The sequence below is a fragment of the Eschscholzia californica genome, unplaced genomic scaffold (genome assembly GCF_041429995.1).
Source record: "Eschscholzia californica isolate CP2 unplaced genomic scaffold, dmEscCali1.0.p SCAF_5, whole genome shotgun sequence".
In the NCBI taxonomy this organism is placed as follows: Eukaryota; Viridiplantae; Streptophyta; class Magnoliopsida; order Ranunculales; family Papaveraceae; genus Eschscholzia; species Eschscholzia californica.
The window spans coordinates 29,151,481-29,172,465 of record NW_028238472.1 but is presented as its reverse complement, the minus strand read 5'-3'; the positions used below and the strand labels follow the sequence as shown (position 1 = coordinate 29,172,465).

General features: G+C 37.0%; 2 protein-coding genes across 2 annotated transcripts; one reads left to right on the top strand and one right to left on the bottom strand.

Moving 5' to 3' along the window:
* Window positions 1-843: 843 nt before the first annotated feature.
* LOC147538129 (heat shock 70 kDa protein, mitochondrial-like) lies at window positions 844-4,794 on the top strand. The gene is made up of 6 exons (XM_086644953.1): window positions 844-1,227; window positions 2,131-2,207; window positions 2,307-2,385; window positions 2,485-3,051; window positions 3,144-3,764; window positions 3,937-4,794. The coding sequence occupies exons 1-6, from the start codon at window positions 1,162-1,164 to the stop codon at window positions 4,564-4,566; spliced, it is 2,040 nt and encodes a 679-aa protein (XP_086501079.1). The 5' UTR covers window positions 844-1,161; the 3' UTR covers window positions 4,567-4,794.
* An 8,382-nt stretch (window positions 4,795-13,176) lies between these two features.
* On the bottom strand, window positions 13,177-19,442 carry LOC147538128 (CBL-interacting serine/threonine-protein kinase 8-like). Its single transcript, XM_086644954.1, has 14 exons — window positions 18,942-19,442; window positions 17,716-17,778; window positions 17,496-17,567; window positions 17,289-17,396; window positions 17,134-17,208; window positions 16,990-17,043; window positions 16,763-16,888; window positions 16,181-16,270; window positions 15,790-15,912; window positions 15,485-15,604; window positions 14,409-14,522; window positions 14,231-14,287; window positions 14,066-14,140; window positions 13,177-13,544 (listed from the first exon to the last, which is right to left on the bottom strand). The coding sequence occupies exons 1-14, from the start codon at window positions 19,098-19,100 to the stop codon at window positions 13,449-13,451; spliced, it is 1,332 nt and encodes a 443-aa protein (XP_086501080.1). The 5' UTR covers window positions 19,101-19,442; the 3' UTR covers window positions 13,177-13,448.
* Between the last annotated feature and the right edge of the window lie 1,543 nt (window positions 19,443-20,985).

Genomic DNA, 20,985 nt, shown 5'->3' with positions numbered 1-20,985 from the left:
AGATCAAGTAGTAGAATGGTTTTCTGAAAAGAGGTGAGCCTTTTGTGGGGTTGGTGTGAGACAATGAGAGACGGAGAATCTTCCTCATCTGATTAAGATTCAGAATTTTTCGCCTTCTTTTGTCTCGTGGGTGTGAAAGAAATGGATAGTAGAAATTTGGTGCATGATATTGGTTTGACAATGGAAGCATAAAAGTTGTGGCTTCTTTGTTTTTGATGGTGTTCCATCTTGAATCCAATCCTGACTAGGATATAATTAAACTATTGGAAGATTTTGGAAATTCATGATGCACTTTTCATTCCGAAACCATCAAACAGTCAAGATCAAATGCAACATAAGAGAGAGAGGAAGAGAAAAGATGAAGATTAAGGACAATGTTTGATCAAGTCAGTTTTTGGATTAAAAAAATATGCTCTCTAAGTCAATGTTTATTGACTAAATCTTTAGGCCCCGAAAATATTTCTTTATTCCCCAAATCGGTGGGTAAAGTTGGTACTGGGAAGGGTATTTTCGTTAAGTTTGTCAACAATCATTTTTTTCTATAATCAACCTCTCAGAGCATCTCCAATGCAAAACTCAAAAAAATCTCTATTCGTCCTATTTGTCAAGTTCCAATTGAGATTCTCACTCATAGGTGTCGAAAATAGAGATCCTCAATTCTTGTATGTCTCCAATGCAACACTCTAAACTCTTTCATTTTACTTACGTGTCATGGTTATTTTTGTAAAAAAGTAATTAGTTATTTTGGAAATATACGAAGACCTGATTTCTATTGGTTGAAATTTAAATATTGATGAGTTGGACAATTAGAGATATCTCAAGAGGACACTCTGAAAATAGAGTGTCCTCTTGAGATATCTCTATTCCACTCTCGACACATCATCTTTGAGATCTTAGTTGAGTTTTGCATTGGAGATGATTTTTTAAGAAAAACTTAGAAAATCAACGTGGCACTCCGAATTTCTAAGATTGAGTTTTGCATTGGAGATGTTCTCACATACCAAACACACCCTAAAAGGATTTCCCCATAGTACATCCATTTTTTCGCCTATCAACGATCTTTATTTAAGGAGAAACAGATATTTTTTTCCAACGCTGTTGATCTTGCTCTTTATAAAACCCTAAAACCCTTGAAGGTTTCTTTCTCCTCTGTAAGTTATCATGGCGACTTCTATGCTGCTCAGATCTCTAAGACGTCAATCATCATCTCTGTCTTCTTACAGATGTGTATGTCTCTATCTTCACTCTTTCTTTCATTTCCCATAAGAGTTTTCATCCTTTTTTGTTAAGAAGATAGGAGTATTTTTCTGCTTCATTTTCTCCATGATTCACATATTTTCATTTGGTATATAATTATTGATGTTGATGTAAGTTTTCAGCAATCGCATAAATTAGGGTTTCCATAGGATTATTACATAGAACAGAATGTTAGAACATACCTAGATTAGAAGTACGAAACTCACATTTGTGCATCTTATTATGACATTTAGTTCTATTCAAATTTCTTTGTCCAAGAAATCTCGTGTTCTTAGCTGATTATTATTAGAAGAATAGTTTCGCTCAATCGGATATTTTGATGTTGTTATGTTAGTCTAACTTGCATTTATGGATTTACTTGTTGGGTTTTATGGGCTTAAGACTCAAATTTCATACGGGTAATTCTGCTTTTAGTTGGTTTCTCTTGGAAGCAAATATGTAGCAATAGTATATGTTGGTGTCTCTTCGAGATAAAATCATTCACAAACTCTGTTCGCAAGTTTTTCATGTTATTTTGACAACAAACGATGTATTGATAGTTCGATGGAACATTCCGTTCTATCAATAATAAATTGATTTGGCACTGTATTTCACGTTTATGTTTTAACTTTTACGCATATTAAAGTCAATCTGTGAGATGTGGTTTTCTCTTTCTATGTTTCTTTACTATTCTCTTAAGTTTGAAGAGCGGTTGATTTTATCCAATCACTGTTTTCTATTTTCCAACTTTATTCATGATTCTGACTATCTACAAGTATCGGCTTACTGAGAGACGGTATATCAATTAATCAGGGTCTCTCATAGTACCATGTGAGCCTATTGTCCGGTACATTTCATGTTAAAAATTATTATTTTTCTTATTTGTCAATGCAGCTTACTGCCAACGTTAAGCCATCATGGACAAGTTCCCCTTTGGGTACACAATTGGCAAGTATTGTCAGGCCATTCAGGTACATAGGAAACTCTTTTCTTGAATTTATCTATGTGATTGTGAATTCACTTCTTATCACCATTTCATTCCTGTACCTAAGTATTGTTTTTTTATTCAGCTCAAAACCACTCGGTAATGATGTAATTGGTATTGACCTGGGAACGACAAACTCCTGTGTTTCAGTCATGGAGGGAAAGGTTTGAAGTTCTGGGCATCTTGAAAACTGGTCATATTCCCTATTTTTGTTTTTTCTCCTCTTTCCGCTTTCATCTCTAACTGCTGCTCATAATGTCTAGAATGCAAAAGTGATTGAGAATTCTGAAGGAGCTAGGACCACACCTTCTGTGGTTGCATTCAATCAAAAGGGGGAACTACTTGTGGGAACTCCAGCCAAGCGGCAAGCAGTAACCAACCCAACAAACACAGTCTTCGGAACAAAGCGTTTGATAGGTCGACGTTTTGAGGATCCTCAGACACAGAAAGAGATGAAAATGGTTCCATACAAGATCGTCAAGGCTCCTAATGCAGATGCTTGGGTAGAAGTAAACGGACAGCAGTATTCCCCAAGCCAAATAGGTGCCTTTGTTCTAACAAAGATGAAAGAAACTGCAGAGTCTTATCTTGGAAAAACTGTTTCCAAAGCGGTGATTACAGTTCCTGCATATTTCAATGATGCACAAAGACAGGCGACAAAAGATGCAGGGAGGATTGCTGGTTTAGATGTTCAAAGAATCATCAATGAGCCAACTGCTGCTGCACTTTCATATGGGTTGAATAACAAAGAGGGTCTTATAGCTGTGTTTGATCTCGGTGGTGGTACTTTTGATGTGTCAATCCTTGAAATATCTAATGGTGTTTTTGAGGTATATTAATGTCCTTTCAATTTTTGAAGTGTTTTCTGTGCTCAAATTGTTATCCATTACCCATATTAACCCTACCCCAACTACTGCCACAGGTAAAAGCAACAAATGGTGACACTTTCCTTGGTGGAGAGGATTTCGACAACACTCTATTGGAGTACTTAGTAGGTGAGTTTAAGAGAACTGAAGCAATTGATCTTGCAAAGGATCGACTAGCTCTCCAAAGGCTAAGGGAAGCGGCAGAGAAGGCTAAGATTGAACTCTCATCCACTTCTCAGACTGAGATCAACTTGCCTTTCATCACTGCTGATGCATCTGGCGCAAAACATTTGAACATCACATTGACTAGATCAAAGTTCGAATCTCTGGTTAGTAGCTTGATTGAAAGAACAAAAAATCCATGCAAGAGCTGTCTAAAAGATGCCGGTGTATCAATCAAGGAGGTAGATGAGGTTCTCCTTGTTGGTGGAATGACCCGAGTACCAAAAGTACAACAAATAGTCACAGAGATCTTTGGAAAGAGTCCTAGTAAGGGGGTAAATCCCGATGAAGCAGTTGCTATGGGTGCTGCAATTCAAGGTGGTATTTTACGGGGAGACGTGAAGGAACTTCTTCTCTTGGATGTCACTCCTTTATCTCTTGGTCTTGAGACTTTGGGCGGTATTTTCACTAGGTTGATCAACAGGAACACCACCATTCCAACTAAAAAGAGTCAGGTCAGTACATCTTGACAAGATGGATTAACATTTATATTTTCATTACTGGCCAGTTCTATTTTTATTCATTTCTACCTAGTTATTCTTATCAACTCCATTCCATAAATTCGTAGTATATTATAGGTAGATAGATCTAATCATTATCTGATAGGATCTGTTTTGTTGTTTTTAGGTTTTCTCAACAGCAGCAGACAATCAGACTCAGGTGGGTATTCGAGTTCTGCAAGGTGAACGTGAAATGGCAACTGACAATAAGCTTCTAGGAGAATTTGAGCTGATGGGTATTCCACCTGCTCCAAGAGGTATGCCCCAAATTGAAGTCACATTCGACATTGATGCCAATGGTATTGTAACTGTCTCTGCCAAAGACAAAGCTACCGGCAAAGAACAACAGATCACAATCCGATCATCAGGAGGATTATCAGAGGATGAAATCCAGAAGATGGTAAAGGAAGCTGAATTGCACTCTCAGAAGGATCAAGAAAGGAAATCCCTAATCGATATCAAGAATAGTGCCGACTCAACTGCTTATAGCATTGAGAAAAGCTTGAGCGAGTACAGGGATAAAATCCCCGCTGAAGTTGCAACAGAGATTGAAACCGCAGTCTCTGATCTCAGACAAGCATCAACAGGAGACAGTATTGATGAAATCAAGGCTAAACTTGATATTGCAAACAAAGCAGTTTCAAAGATCGGAGAGCACATGAGTGGTGGCGGCAGCACTGGTGGCGGCAGTACTGGTGGGGGCAGTGGTGGTGATCAATCGCCACCAGAGGCAGAGTACGAAGAGGTAAAGAAGTGATGATTCCAAATAGTGTCAGAGGATGCATCATATGGGGGATTATGATACTTTTTGAAGAGTTGTGTTCATCACAATAATCGTGATTATCGGATTCTTAAAATTTTGCTACTTCTCTATTAATTTTGGTCTGCGTGTTAGATTACGATGGTCCTAGTTATGTTTTTCCATTGAAGTTTTGGATGCAATCAAGAAAACTTAGTAAATACGTTTATTGATTAGTTGACCAAATGGTTACCTTACCGAGCAGGTTATTAATTCAATTTGTTTCAAGCTTTGCGTAGAATGGCTTTTAGTCTGTGTTCGTCGAGTGACCAGAATAAGGGAAGGTGTTCTACTAGAATGGAAAATGGTTACTGGGTAAAAAAAATTAGTTCTGATTCTATTAACTAGGAGTCGTCGAAATGTCAATGGTAATCATACTCAAAAATTTAAAATAATATGGATAATTAGCAATCACTTCATATTTTATTATTTTTGGTTTCCAAAGTACTACTATGGTTGGGCAAAGATCAAATAAGTTAAAAAATCAAGCAAAGGTGCTTATGGAGGTTCCTCTCATATTGCTGTACAGTTCCTATCATTTCCTTGGTAGCTCCCAGATTTCAATTCAGGAGTGCCAATAAGAGAAGAATCCTAGTTTCAAGAGATCCAACATCTTTAATGGCCAAATACTCCACCCCTTTGTCTACACAGGACCAATTAGGGTGTTTGGCCAAATACTTCACCCCCTTGTCTACACAGGACCAATTAGGGTGCAAACAGGACAGGAGATCCTTCGTATTTCCTCTTAATTAACAACATAGAGATGAATATTCTCTCGGGCGGGTTACTTACTGAGCCGGAGAAGCTGTTCTAGGCATGGAAACCATAAAGACGAGAAATTGAACGGGAACGACAGTTATTACTTCTTTTGTCAATTCTTCTTCTTCAGATCTTGTTTGCCATTAAGCCTTAGATCTAGGTTACAAGTACAAACTGATTCAGATCTATAACAAGCAATGAACTTGGTATCGCGATACGAGGAGCTTGCAAACCCAGTTAGCAATCGTGAACTTGTGCAAATTGAGTTTGCAACATTGCAAATGCAAACTCAGAAGAAATGTTGCAACCTCTGTTTGCAGAAGAAAAAAAGGTAAAAAAATCGGCCTTTTTCTGAAAATTTTTTGAAGAAAAAAATATTGAAAGTGAATTTTGTTAGAAACATAATGAAAAATCCTTTCTAAATAGGGAACTTTTATAGACCCTCCCATTTTTGTTAAAAGGCCTCTCCATGAATTCACTGACTTGGTAAATAGTTATTGACCTTGTTTGGTTATAGGGTCCCCCATGCAATGGTTTTAAAAACCCACTTTAAGGGTGTATATCACCGACATTAGTAATCTACATTTCTCAACCCTAAATCTCTCCAAAACTCAAGTCTCTAAACATTCATCTTCTTCCACTTTGGTGATAACCAAACTTTTAAAAAACTAAAGCTAGTGTCTGACGAAGATGAAAGAGAAAGAGATGAAGATGAAAAGAGGGAGAGAGAAACCGCGAGATAATGAAGGAGAGATGAAGATGAAAATAGTGATAGAGGTGATAGATTTTACAAAGAGAGAGAGAGAAAGAGAGAAGATAAACTGAAGAAGAAGATGAAACAGAGCCTACTGACCCAATTTTCGGTGGGCTAAGGATGAATTATGCAATATTTACGGATCGAGCCCACCGAGAAATGTTGCATAATTCGGCTTGAGCCCACCGTAAAATGTTACATAATTCGCCCGAGCCCACCGAAAATTGGCCCAAAATCTACTGGTGCTACTGGCCCAAGTTCCGCTGGCCTCAGACCGAATTATGCAACATTTATGGCTCGAGCCCACTGTATTTGCCACCAATAGCTTTTCGGTATGGTGTGACTTGAAAGCTCACATGAGGGTTTTCTTTCTCTCTTGATTTTCACCCGCTTCCAGACGAAATGCTTCCAAATAAGGTCCTCAAATCTTCTTCCTTGTGTTGCTAACCAGTAGAATCAAGTATTCAAATAATGTATTTCCAAAAAATTGAAAAAAACTAAACCTAGGATTATGAGGAAGAGATGACGATGAAAAGAGGGGTGAGGCTTTTGATCGGTCAAAAGACTTTTTCTTGGTTTGAATAATTTTGACCTAATGGTGTTAACTTTACAGTTGGATCAAACTAGAAAAGGGAAAGTGCCTTTTTCTGGACGGTCCTTCTAACCAAAATGAGAAATTTGGGGGCGCTTTTAAAGGAAGAACCCTTTTAACAAAAATGGGGGCCCTTTATAAAATCTCCCTTCTAAATATATAAAGTCCATAGAAATCTGAAATTTCAAGAAAAAGTTACACACATTTCAAGTTAAAAAATAAATAAAAGAATAAATTGTACAAAATAAAAAAAAAGTATTTGTCTTTATATGTTTATTTTACCTGATTACCAATAATTATGAAAGGTGGGTGACTTGGGGAAATTAGGAAATTATCGGGGTAGAAAATTTTAAATGGAAGATGTGTATTTGACGAATTTTTTCGGGGTGCAAAATTTTAAAAAGAAACAACTCATCTTCTTCTTCCTCATCTCTGATCACCAACTCCGGTCACCATTTCTAACTCCGACCACCACCATTTTTTTCTTTTCTTCTTTCTCTTCTCTCCTTCCAATAAAACTACAATCTCCATTTATCTTTCTTCTTTCTATTACGCCCTCTTAATTTCTCTCTCTACTCCTCCCTCTTCTCTCAACTTCTCCCACTCTCTCGATATTTAATCCGGCGAAGGGGATCCCCCCTTCGCTGGAAAGCCGATCTGGTTGGGGGAAATCCCAAACCAGGTTCGGTTAGTGGTTCTCCCAAACCACTACGCTGGTTGGGGATTCCACCAACCAGTTTATGGCGGTTTGGGGGGAATGAGAATCCCCAACCAGTCATCGGTTTGGGAACCCAAACCAGTCAATGTTAGACTGGTTTGGGAACCCAAATTAGTGCCGTTCCAGCGAAAAATTTGTCGAAAAACAACAAGTAAGAGAAAGAGAGAGAGAGAGAGAGAGGAGAAGAGAGAGAAGGAGAGGAAAAAGGAGAGAAAAACAATGGTGGTTGAAGGTGGTGGAATGAAGAGAAGAAAGATTATAAAAATATTGAAAGTCATCGACAATGGTCGTTTGCCAACAACCATTGTCAGAGCGGATAAAAAATGGTGGTAGAGTTATAGAGAACAGAAAAGAAAGCAAAAATACTTCACTCAAAATGGATTCCCTCTAACAATTAAAAAAATAAAATCAACTAAAGTGGACCCATTTTTGAGAAAGTCTTGCACCCTGTTTCCCAAGTCACCCACCTTATGAAATCTTTGATGATGTTTAACTGTTTTACTTATCTTCGATATTATTTTGACCTATTTGATTAAAACCCCTGGTAACATGATAAACAAAAATTAGTACGTTTTTTTTCCGCACATGCGGAAGCTGCCAAACAAACAATCCCCACTGAAAATTAGATAAAAAATATGGTCTCACTTTGTAGTAAAAGTATAGAAGAAGAAATGCCAGAACCAATAGTATAATGACAATATTGAAAGGGTGACCATAAAACGGCTCCCTTGTAATGCTCTTAGCGTCTCTATCTGGCGGGCTCGGATCAATCTTCTTTAACCCGCATTCTCTATGAGAGCGCCACTCATGTTTAGGGCTTGGAATCGGGACGGGCAGGTTATCCGCGGGTAGAATAGTAGACGGACCGGACGGTAAAGGTAACTCTATTTGATTACTATTAGGGTACTTGAACGGGCTTGGGCGGTCAAGCGTACGGGTATAGGGCTGGGAAAACGTTCGCAAACCCGAAGCTCGTTACGGGTACCCGAGTCCGTTAGAGCGCGCAGGTATCCGAAACCCAAAGGCGGGTTTAACCCGATGAGATCAACCGGTCGGGTACGGGTTTCGAAATGCTACCCGGCATCCCGCCCGAGCCAACCCGATAATCTTTACCCGACATAACCCGCTTAATAATGTTATCCATTTATATGATAATACCTATGCACATTATACATATGCTTGCTTGTATGTATTATATATATATATATATAGATATATTTTTAAAGTAATTGAAGTGTATAATATATATATATATATATATATATTGTTGTCAAAGGTCGGAGTGCCCTTGACACAACATTGTTAAGAGAAACTTAATTAAATTTTAGTTTCGATAGAATTTCCGGTACTATCGAGATAGAAATATTTTGGTCATTTCGGCTGAGATATTTTGAAATTTTAATGAAAACCCGATACACGACCGCCCGATACCCGAGAAATTCGAAAAGTTTGACGGAGTTGGACGAGTTTTGGACACTATGATTTTTTAAATTACCCGCTCGATTAAAACCGAAAGCCCGAACGAACATAGAGTTTAAAGTCCGACCCGATGAATGACATGAACCCGACGGACCCGACCCGGACCGATTCCCACCCCTATACGGGGTAGGTTATGCCTGTGGCCGATAACGAGCACCGGTTAGCCCTTCGAGCCGCGGGTACTTGCTTCAAGTTTCGGGACCGGGCGCTTTTTTACCAGCCCTACTCATAATAGGCAAAGCAAAAGTGGAGCCACTTGTCACTCGTCTTCTAACAAAAATGCTTATGGTGTGTTTGGTTGCAGAATTCCTATCAAAAGTGAGATTTGGTAGGAATCATGAATCCTTGGTCTATTTGGCTACCAAGAATCCTAAGACTCTTGAATTCTAAGGATTCCTAACTCCAAAATTTGTATTGGACCATAATCTCACCCTACCCTCTAGGATTTGCAATTAATAAACCTAAATTTCAAACATAAAATCAACAAAAAAATATTTCCTTCTACGAAATAATTATTGTAAAAATATTATTTTCTCAAAAATCATTTTTTTCTCCAAAATTCATATTTTTTTTTACAAAAATCATTTGTTTTTCCAAAAATCGTTTTTTTTTCAAAAATCATTATTTTTTCCGAAATTCATTTTTTTTCCCCAAAAATAGTTTTTTCTCAAAACCCGATTTTTCCTGCGAAAATCGATTCTTCCCCAAATAATTTTTCTCCGAATCCGATTTTTTTCAAGAAAACAGTTTTTTCCTTGAAAACTGGTTTTTTCTCGAAAAATTTTATAAAAACTTTTTTGCTTCATAAAGACTATTTTTCCCGAAAAAAATGTTCGAAAAAATTGGTTTTCGGGGAAAAAAAAAAACGATTTTCGTGAAAAAAATAGGTGTCATGAAATTTCGGGTACCAAGAAAAATGAATTTCGAAAAAAATAATAATTTAGGGAAACCTTTTTTTTAGGTAATAACAGCTTTCGGTAAAAACTATTTGGGTTATTATTTCTCTAATGGCGCCCAACTTTGTGACCAACTTCCAGCCTGATCCCCTACTTTACGAAAAATACCCATACGGCCCCCTTCCGTTATAACACCGTCACTCTCTCTCCTCCATCATGTTTTCTCTCTCTGCCAAGTCACGCCACATCATCTGTTACGCCACCTCATCATCTTCTCCAGCATGGGTCGCCAGACGGCCAAATTTCCAGCCGGCGACCTTCAAATTTTTTTTCTCTCTCTCTCTCTAAAAAAAATTGTTTTTTTTTATTCTCTCCCCTCTCTCTCTAAACTCCGGCGAAGGGGTTTCCCTTCGCCGGAGTTCGATCTGTTCAAGAACAGACTGATCTGTTCAGAACAGACTCGAACTCCGGCGAAGGGAAGACGGATCTGTTCTTGAACAGATTCGAACTCTGGCGAACGATTTCCCTTCGCCGGAGTTTAGAGAGAGAGAGAGAGAGGAGAGAATAAAAAAAATTTCTTTTTTTAGAGAGAGAGAAAAAAAAATTTGAAGGTCGCCGGTCGAAAATTTGGCCGGCCGACGACCCATGCCGGAGAAGATGATGAGGTGGCGTAACAGATGATGTGGCGTGACTTGGCAGAGAGAGAAAACATGATGAAGGAGAGAGAGAGTGACAGTGTTATAACGGAAGGGGGCCATATGGGTATTTTTCGTAAAGTAGGGGGCCAGACGGGAAGCTGGTCACAAAGTTGGGGGCCATTAGGGAAATAACCCAAACTATTAAAAAAAAAAATTGTTTACAAAAAATAATTACGAAGAAAATAGAGTTCTTGAATGAAACGATGTTTGAGAAACGAGTTTCGAGAACAAGATTTATTCAATATTTTTCTAAAGAAATGTCTAAAAATACTCAAATAATAATAAATCATAGGATTCTTATTAGTTGGCAAACAAACTAAAAAATATTATTCATGAATCCGTGGAATCATGATTCCGTCTTCCAAGCGCACTATTAACTTTTAATTTTTTTTCAACTTGTCAAATACTTTTCAATAGGTAAATATTTCGGATTGTCGGGACGGAATGGAGTGGGACTAATACCAAAGGGGAATTGTACACATATCCTCAGGTCATCCAGTCTATCCGCCCGTGCACAACCAACTTAAAACATGAGTATAAGAACTCAGGTTCGCTCAATTCTGATGCATGTTCAACTTAAAACCAACCCAAAAGTCATACTCCCTCCGTCCCATTTTATTTGACCTTTTGGGAGATCCAACTTATTAAGGATTGTCATTCATTGCTTCCTAACTAAATGTATTTTCCTAAATTACCCATATTTACTTTAGAGTATTACAATAAAAACTACATTGGAACTAGTGTAGAACCAATAGAAATTTTTCACTAGTATTAAAAGTAAGGGTAGGCTAGGAAACATCAATAAAATTAGTAATAAATGAGTCTTATTTAATGTAAGTGGACAAACATTTCGGGACTTCCTTAAAAGGAATAACACCCAAACAAAATGGAACAGAGGGAGTAATATTCATTTTAAAAGGTTTTGATCACTCCCAAAACATTTGGAACATTAGACAAAAAAAAAGTCATTCTAGAAATTAGGGCTTTCTAGAATCAAGAGAGGGAGTAGGGCGGCATCTAACAACTTAAAAAAAAGACATTCATGATAAAGAGAGTTCCTTTTTTAGAGCGAGAGAGTAGGGCGGCATCTAAAGGCGATTGGTAAGGGGAGCTGGAAATTGTTGTTGGGGAGCTGTAGTACAAAAAAACCAGTTTTCTGTACTACAGCTCCCCATACCAATTTAGTATTAGGAGTTATTTTTTCGGATTTGAAATTAAATAATGAAATAAAGAGGGATTAAAAAAAATAGTTACAATTAAAAAGTTGTAATAGTAAATTTTCTTTTCTTTCTTATTTTTTCTTAAACCCTAAATATTTCAACAACAATACCTCTCTTTTCTTCTCCACAATCAAGTTACAACCATTACCAATATCGCAAGATATTTATGATGTTGCTTCTTTAATGGAGGAAAAATATATTTTCAGTCGAACCAACAACCACCAACCCTATCAAACAGTGTTAGTATAGATGAAGATCTCTCTCAAGATGTAAGGAGTTCGCAAGACAAATATTTTCGGTTAAATTTTATTTCTCTTTTTTCCTTCAACTTTAAAAACTTGCCAAAAAACAGACAAACTATTTCTGTTCGTTCAACAGTTTCCCTAGAGAAATTTTTGTAAAATTTCCCCCCAGGTCAGGGGAAAAAAATCAAATAGTTTCTCTATTTGTGAAATTTCTCTATTTAGAAAAAAGTAAAATAGTTTCTCGATTTTGGTTGATGTCTTCTTCATTAGGGAAAATACTCGAGTACAAGTCGCTGTAAATTTGTAGTTGATGAAGGAAAAAGATTGCAAAAGGGATATTTAGGAGATTCGAATTCAGAAAGGAGAACGAGTGAAAGAGGAAGAAAATGTTTTTCTTTTTGTTATTTCAGAGATATTTGACTATATTACACTTGAGTCCTTCAAATTATGAGTTTCACATTTAAAATCCGTAACATTAAAGGTCTTTAAAATAATAATCCAAAAGTCTTATCTCCCCTTACTAATCTTTATAGCTCCCCAACCATAATAGCTCCCCAACAATAATTTCCAGCTCCCTTTACCAATCGCCCATCTAAATTCCAACACTAAAATCAAGAGAGAGGGAGAGATCAGCTAGCGTGGGTTTACCTTCTTTGGTTATAATCTGCACCGTTGAAAGTATGAACGGTCCAGATCATTATCTGGTGGAGGGACTTAACAATTAACACGGTAAGATATGGAACCGAACAGCATTCCTCTTTCTAGAAACCAATGGGGTTCATTTTGAAGTATTTTATGAGCAGTGATTGGATGAGCTGGAGATCATACCCACGGGGAGAATTAGATGCTGCTCCCATGAGATCTTTTCCCACCAAAAAGAGGACAGCTATCATCCCTTAATTTTCTCCAAGTTTTAAGGCTTTCTGAGCAATGTGGAACTTACATGACCATTTCTACTCAAAACGAAGAAACCAAGGGGTCTTCTTCTTTTGGAAGAAAAAAAGAATAGGGCACGAGAGATAAGAAAACTAGGGCATGTTTTTGTTCTAATGACATTAGTGACAAACCTACGCCGAACGGAGCCCTTAGTCAAGGGGTACTGTTTGAGTGGACCGGGCGAACTCATCAAATCTGCAGTCAGTTGGAGAATACCGGGGTTCTAGTCTTTGAAGGGGCCTTTTTAGCAGCCCTTATTGAAATACAGGCGTGAAAAAGTAACTGAATCTTGTACTCGTATAAGCAGCTTCTGTTATACATGAAATAAGGATGACGGAACTGTCTAGTTAACAAAGAAACAAGTTTACAACTCAAACTGCATAGTACAAAATAATGCTACAAACAACTCACAAACCCAAAATCTAGAACACAACAGAGAGAAACCCAAGCTAGATATGCCAGCTGTATTTTGTTTGCCGAGCGAAGTCATCTTGCATTATAGATATGAGATCAGCCCATGATTAATAGTTAATGTATACATAATCAGCTTTTTTTAGTCTTTGTGATCCATGATTTGCTCGATCCTGAGCTTGCCTTCCAGATGATATCGTTGAGCTTGCTACACAAGCTCTTGTAGAACTGTAAACCAGAAAAAGTACGGGAAAGTAAGGGGAAATCTTGTGTTTTAAAAGAAATTAATGGGATTTGAAAATAATCCCATTAATTTATTCGCTACGAATTGATGTCAATTAGAAGTTTCCTGTGCAAGGTAATTAGTCCCACATTGCTCAGAAAGCCTTCCAGACCTGGGTTATAAAATAACACCTTGTCTTATTTATCGGCTATGCCTTTTGGGTGGATTTTGACACCTAGATTCATTAGTTGTAGAAGTCTAGGGTGGTCTAGGGCAGGCCCATGCCAAGGAAAAATCTTATCCCATGTGGAACTAGGTCAGTGAGCTTGGGTCATGTCTAAATCAAGGATAATATGGTTGGTATTTAGACGGGTGTTACATCACAGATATTCCAACCAACCAAATTTGGAGTCTAGTTGTATAAGGCTTATGCCCAAGCCGTGGTGAAAGCTCCGACAGTTGAATGTATCCAGCAGTTTTTTCTTACTTGAATAAAAATTTGAGCATATTCTAAGGAAATCCTTACCTTTTGATATTCAGCAGTATCTCCAGCCGCTTTCTGAACATCCACCATGAAGAATGAAGGAGCAACTTCAAAAATCTGAATTTGACAACAATGAACAAGAGTCGTATAAGTGGACCGCTAAGTTGAAAAGGGGTAGAGAAGGTTCTGAGCTTGTAGGGAACTTACTTCTAATATAACGGAAAGATGTCCAGTCTTATCTGCTGAAAGACCTTCCATCCTCATCTGGAAAATTAACTTACCCACAGTCAGATAATACAAACAAATCTTCAAGCACTACGCTTACGCAGATCAGTAGATGAGTAGATACGGATTACGGAAAACCAATATAGTGGGAATAGTTTACCTTAAAGTTACGAATATGAGTCTTAAAACCCATAGACTGAGCAACAACTTCCATACTTGACAGAACTACCTTAGCTGGTTTGGTTGATAGGAATCGGGTTTGGTTCTTCGCATTCTGTCGGGAAAGAAGTCCATTAACACAAAAACGCACATTGGGAGACCAAAAGGGAACTTCAGAAATGGAAGGGGACTAAGACAGGGATGCCTGCTTAGCCTGTATCTATTATCACTCTGCCACTTTTTCAGATTAACAAATCTTCGATATAGTTCAGCAAAATTGTCAAGTTGATAGGAAAGTAGTAATGAATATTATTGAGGTGAAGAAAATGAAGCTCAATAGTAAGTACTTGGGAAATTATTTACTAAAACCAAAACACAGGTGTGAATCATATGATTTCTTATTGCAGAAAATGGCAAGTAATCTCGCAGGTTTGAAAAGAAATACTCTCTGTCATCAAGAAGGACCATCCTACTCAAGAATGAATTGGCAGCCATTCTAGTGTATTTTCTCCAAAAAACCTAGCTCCCAAAAGGGAGTAGATGATAGCAAAAAACAAAATGTACTATATGGGGCAGCAAAACATTATAGGAGATGAACCAAGGGGGCTTGGAATTCGTAGCACGAGTCCACACAATGTTCGTGGTACAACTTCAGGAGAATAGTTTAATAAATTTAATGACGTGTGTAAGGGCAACCCCTTGAATCTTTCATTTAGTGGTGTCAAATGGGCCGGGTGGCCGGAGTGCGGTCCGTTTTTTGCAGGCCCGTTCCTACACTTTGACGGGCCAGGCTAGCCTGTGTATTTGCCCGGGCCAGGCACCCATGGGTTTACCTGGGCCCGTGTGTGGCCCGATCCAGGTCCATCTAAAGGCCCACGAGCTCGATTATGAGTATTTTGATTATTTTTTTACATATTACATTAAATACATGTAAATGTTTCATATTATGTATCTCCATTATATATGTATCATTATGCATATGTATGAAGAAATTATATGATTGATAATTCCATGTGAGTAATTATTTACTCATAGATATATTTTTTCGCTTCCCTGAAGTAAAGAAATGTAAAATACCTGTCCACGATCAAACATCGCAGAAAGATCCAGGCCTTGAGAGAGAATAATGAGGTCAAATGCGTTTAGTATCATGGGGCTCATGTTTTCACTTCCAACCTGTTCATTAGCTTGTTCATCCTGTCAAAGTCAGAATTAGAACAATAATTAGAAAGGAACAGCAAACTCAAACAAACACAATAACTGTCAAATACTTATGTTAACCAATTGAGAAGATATGAATAATTGAGGCAAGAATTACAGTGGATCACCAACTGCAAGAACAATTTGTAATGTTATTGAACGAAATTGAAAGCTTTACAAACCTCAGGATTGTCAAAAACAGCATATACATCATCCAAGTTAACATCCTCATACTCAACAAGCCTAACAGGAGCATACCCCTTCTTAAACCATTCATCATTCCTGATCTCTTCAATTGAAATACGCTACATATGTTCAGAGACAGCTTGTAAGCAAAAGGTGAAACTGCTCGCTAGAAGTTGGTATACATTGCGATCTCAATAATTGTAAGCATAAATGATTATACTCAGTAGCTAAGGAAAAATGACCAAGGCAATAAGGAGAAATACTCCTGATATGTTCGGAATTGTAAATCATTTAGTGGTACGGGAAAGAAAACAAAAGTTTGTTATTTCAAATAGCTAAAGGAAGCACAGAGTCATAAGATGAGAGTCAAGATCTAGCAGAACTTACAGTTTGAGGATTTGGGTCCAAAATTCTACGAATTAATGATCTTGCTCCAACAGGAAACCAAGATGGAATGGAATATTCTGCATTTTCTATCTGTTAAGAAATAAAAACAATTCAAATGCTACAGAATAATAATCTCAAGGATAGGTTAAAACTGCACATAAATATATCCATGCTATAGATGTGAATTAGGAACAAGGAATACTGCTGGTTTCTGCCTCAGATAAGACAAATCAAGCAGTAGGACAATGCCACTACTGAAATTGACTGCCAAAAAAATAATTGTCAATGATCGAGGATCCAAGTACCAAATGTGACTTATGCTGCATACATTTCTAAGCTCGGAAGTGTAATTACTTCATCAAAAAACTCAACAAGAAGCTCCTTCGGTGTTATTACGCATACCAATAACTTATAAAAAAGCTTTAGCTTAAGGATCTTTTTGGACACTAAAAATTAAACCAGAACACAAGTCCTCTTGATCATATAAAGAAATATGGCAGCGAATGAGTACACATCTATATCCCGTAATCATTTTGCCCTCGCTCAAAACTAGATCAAATAGAAGGCAAGAATACCGCATACCCTACTATACAATGTTGTAAGATCAATCTCATCAAAAGGGAGGTATCCTGCTAACAACACATACAGAATAACCCCGCACGACCAGATATCTGCTATAGCACCGTGATAACCCTTGTGGCTGAGTACCTGGAGTAGACCATGCACTGCTTGAGACTGGAAGTAATTGAAAATAGCACAATAGCTTGCGTGCAAATAAAGCTATACTCAGAAGTATCCTAATAAAATACCTCTGGTGCAATGTAGTTTGGTGTCCCACAAGTAGTACGAAGGAGACTTACACCCTAAGGAAAAAAAAGATACAAAAACAGAATTTATGAGTTAGTAATATGAAAAGGAGAAATGAAAAGGAAATATTTGTGAATAAGTCTTACCTCAGCTGGCAAAGCGCTAAGCCCAAAATCAGAAATTCTGAGATTTCCTTGGGAATCTAGAAGAAGATTTTCAGGCTACATGTAAATAAACAAGTATAAGGACTTCATGCAATAGTCAGAGAAGATCACGTTTTTAGATTTCAACAGTGAAACACCTTCAAATCTCGGTGGTAGACTCCCTTACTGTGGCAACAATCTACTCCATCAATGAGCTGCTGGAAGTATCTCCGGGACTCATTCTCACTGACACGTCCATGGCGAACCTGGAAGCAAACACCCGTCATTTAATAAGACACTCAATTTTAGCGGATCCACTTACTGTAGTAAGGTAAAACTCTTTGAGTTTGAGTTCACGTACTTACTATTTTGTCAAACAATTCACCTCCTGTTATAAACTCCAAGATAATGTATATCTTTGCACGGGTAGCCAGCACCTAAACAATCACTTCCTGGGTTAGAATAGATTGCTTGTATGATCATCAGTGAATATGTCCCATCCTCTAGCACAACTACTAATGCCTATATCCCTATACCCTACAGAATAACATAGAAGTTTAGAAGTTAAGGCATAATAAGATTTACCTCGTATAGACGAACAACATATGGATGTCTAACAAGCTTCATAATCGATATCTCCCTCTTGATCTGCATAGAAGACATTAGAGAACCGAAATCAAACAATGCAAAAAAAAAAAGCCACCTGGTAACAAATATGCATTGACAAATGGAGCAAAAAGTCTATGGGGATCTAAAGCCAAAGCGGCATATCAACTTTTGGGCTAATCATTTACCATAATCAGGATTGGAAGTAGAATTCTCTTTGGTGCAATAAAAAAAGAAAGACACATTTACACTTTTCAAACAAGTCACATAGAATCCAGTTTGTACATGGTCCTGAGATCTACTATGCAAAGGAGTAGTAGGATTTCAAGTATGCACATCTGACCACCTAAAAAATCTAACGAAAATACATCACAAACATGAGCACCTTAGCAACCACAATAAACTTTTTTGTGATTCAAAAAATTAAGATATGATCTAACTATATTCCAGACTCAAATTTCTTTTAGTATCCTTAGTAATATATTTTGTGTATTATTAGCAAAAAAATTTATTTCGTATCATTTGTAACCCATAAGGTATAAGTTACTTTTCTGAACGATATGCATTAAGTTAGTTGCGGATCTTCTATCGATCTTGAGACCTTCTCATGGGTAATGGGTTTATCCAGACTTATCTAAGTTGATTGGTTGAGGATCTAAAAGAAATTTGAATTTGAAGAAACATTCAAAAGTTATAGTCTCACAATTGATCTAGTACAACGCCGAGAGCTGAATTCTGCTCATTTCTTCCAAAAACCATAATTATCTCATAAATTTAGTGAGATTGTGAATATTAGCCCAACCCACAACGAAGAACAATGTTATTCATTTAGAAGTAGTACAACAATGATCTCTTACTTGACCACAAATCTAACCATATGTATTTCGAAAATTTAACAAATATGTGCTTCTTAAAATTAGACTACAATGGCTCACCTGGGGGTTAACCTAGCTTCATTTATAAACTTCCAATCGTGTCTATTTAATAGCAAAATATACTGAACCCAATAAGAGCTCAAGAACAGAAAAGCAACAAATTTTAAACTTAAAATGAGCTCAAATTGGAAAAAAAATTGATGACTTCGAAAGTCAAATCTCTAACACTTTCATGATTTAATCCACTTTAAACATAAATTCAAAACCTGATTTTGCATGCAATTCTACAATTTATAAACCCTAGAAATCAAGTTTAAAGTAAGAGTAGACCTGTTCGACCATCTTGTGCTTGATGATGGTAGTCCGATCGAGGACTTTCATGGCTACACTCTCACCAGTCTCAGTATTCTGAGCAAATTTCACCTTTGCGTAAGTTCCTTCACCAATAGTCCTTCCGACCTCATACTTCCCCACTTTCCGAATCACCATCTCTCTCTCTCTCTCTACTTTTTCTTTCTCTCTCTACTGATATCTACTTTGCTATGTGAATAATTATCTCTTCTGAGCTTTTAAATCAGCAAATTTGATGAACATCAGAGTGTTGAAATTGTTTCTTCTGAATTAGATTTTAGAATTGGGGAATTCAGACCAGAAAAAAGTCTTCGAAAGTTGGAAATAAAGGGAGGCAAATATTCGGTCTAGTTCTTGAAGAACTTGGGAAAGAGATTTTTGTTCCTTCCTGTTCTTTAGTTTTTAAAAATTTCTTTAATTAATGTTCTATTCGGTATCCCAAACTTTACTACTTTACATCTTTTTCAGGTTAACTAATGCTATAAATTGTGAAGTGGAAGTAGTTCATATATGCAAGTATTATTGTTACGTCTTTCAACAAAAAAAAAAAAAAAAAGTATTATTGTTACGCGTGGCTACCCACTATTCGGATTATCCAATTAATAGATGAGGTGTCCTCGTCACATCACCTAAATTGAGTTACTAACCATTTACTTTCTTAATGGTTAAGCATTGGAGCATCAGGTGCCAATATAATATGAAGATGCATTGGAACATGAGGTGTCAAGACAATATCAAGATAACCATTACACATGTTATGTGTTGGTTCTTGAGTGTTTAGATTTTACTATATATACCCCTTACAATGAATATTAGAAAAAAGTTTAATAAAATTTAAACAATGTAAAGGGTAAGAATCGAACCCTTGACTTTTTATCCAAGATCTAAACTCTTTACCACTAAGCTACGCCTTAAATTATTTTCGAAATTGGTTTGAAGTATAATTAGTTTTTTTAAAGTTACATACGAAATAAGAAACATGAGGCCCTTGATTATTTGGGACCCAAAGCGATCGCTTTGGTGGCTTTGGTCACGGGCCACCCCTGCCCCTTTCTTTACTAACTCTGGAATGTAAGATGAAAGTAGTTGGTAATACAGAAAGATCAAATTCACTCATTTCTTTTATACTCAACCATATCTACTATACATAGTACGATATTAATATACGGTGGATAGCAGATATTATATATTACGTTATCAACAGGATAGTTTCTACAAGCAAGTTAAAAATTCAGTTATAGACGAGGGGTGGTCTTGAAAGCTATCTGAAGATCAAAGTAAGTTGTATTATTACTTTTCAAATGTCGAATCTAAGTAATATAAATTTTGCAGCTCTTGACTTATCAGGAAGGAACTATATTAATTGGGTTCTTGATGTTGAATCTCATTTAGAGGAAATGAATCTAAAGAAAACCATAGCGGAGGGTAATAATGAAACTTCTCAGAATCGTGCGGCTGCACTGAATTTTATCTGACATCATCTATGCGAAGACTTAAAGTCAGAATATTTAAATACAAGAGACCCTATATTACTATGGATTGGTTTAAAGAAACGTTTTGATCATTTAAAAATAATTATCCTTCCTAAGGCCCTAAATGACTGCATGCACCTTAATAACGACAAAATTGGCACATTGTGGTTTTCCTGTTAGTGAAGAACAAATGTTAGAGAAAACATTTTCAACTTTTCATGCTTCTAATTGGAATTTGCAAGAACAATATAGAAACATGAATTTTAAATGTCATTCGGATTTATTTTAAGTATTCTGGTTGCAGAACAAAATAGGGAAGTAATTATGAAAAAAAGAAGTTTGTCCAACTAGATACACTAACTTTTCCGAAACATATTCCACATCCGTCTCTACTAAAAGACTGGAACATAACCAAAAGGGTCGTGGTCGTGGCAACTACCACAATATAAATTTGGAGAAAAATGATCGTGGTGACGATCAAAATAAAGATAACAGAAGCGGCGGTTACCGTTGTAGAGGTCGCGGTCGTGGCTACGGTCGAGGCCGATGGA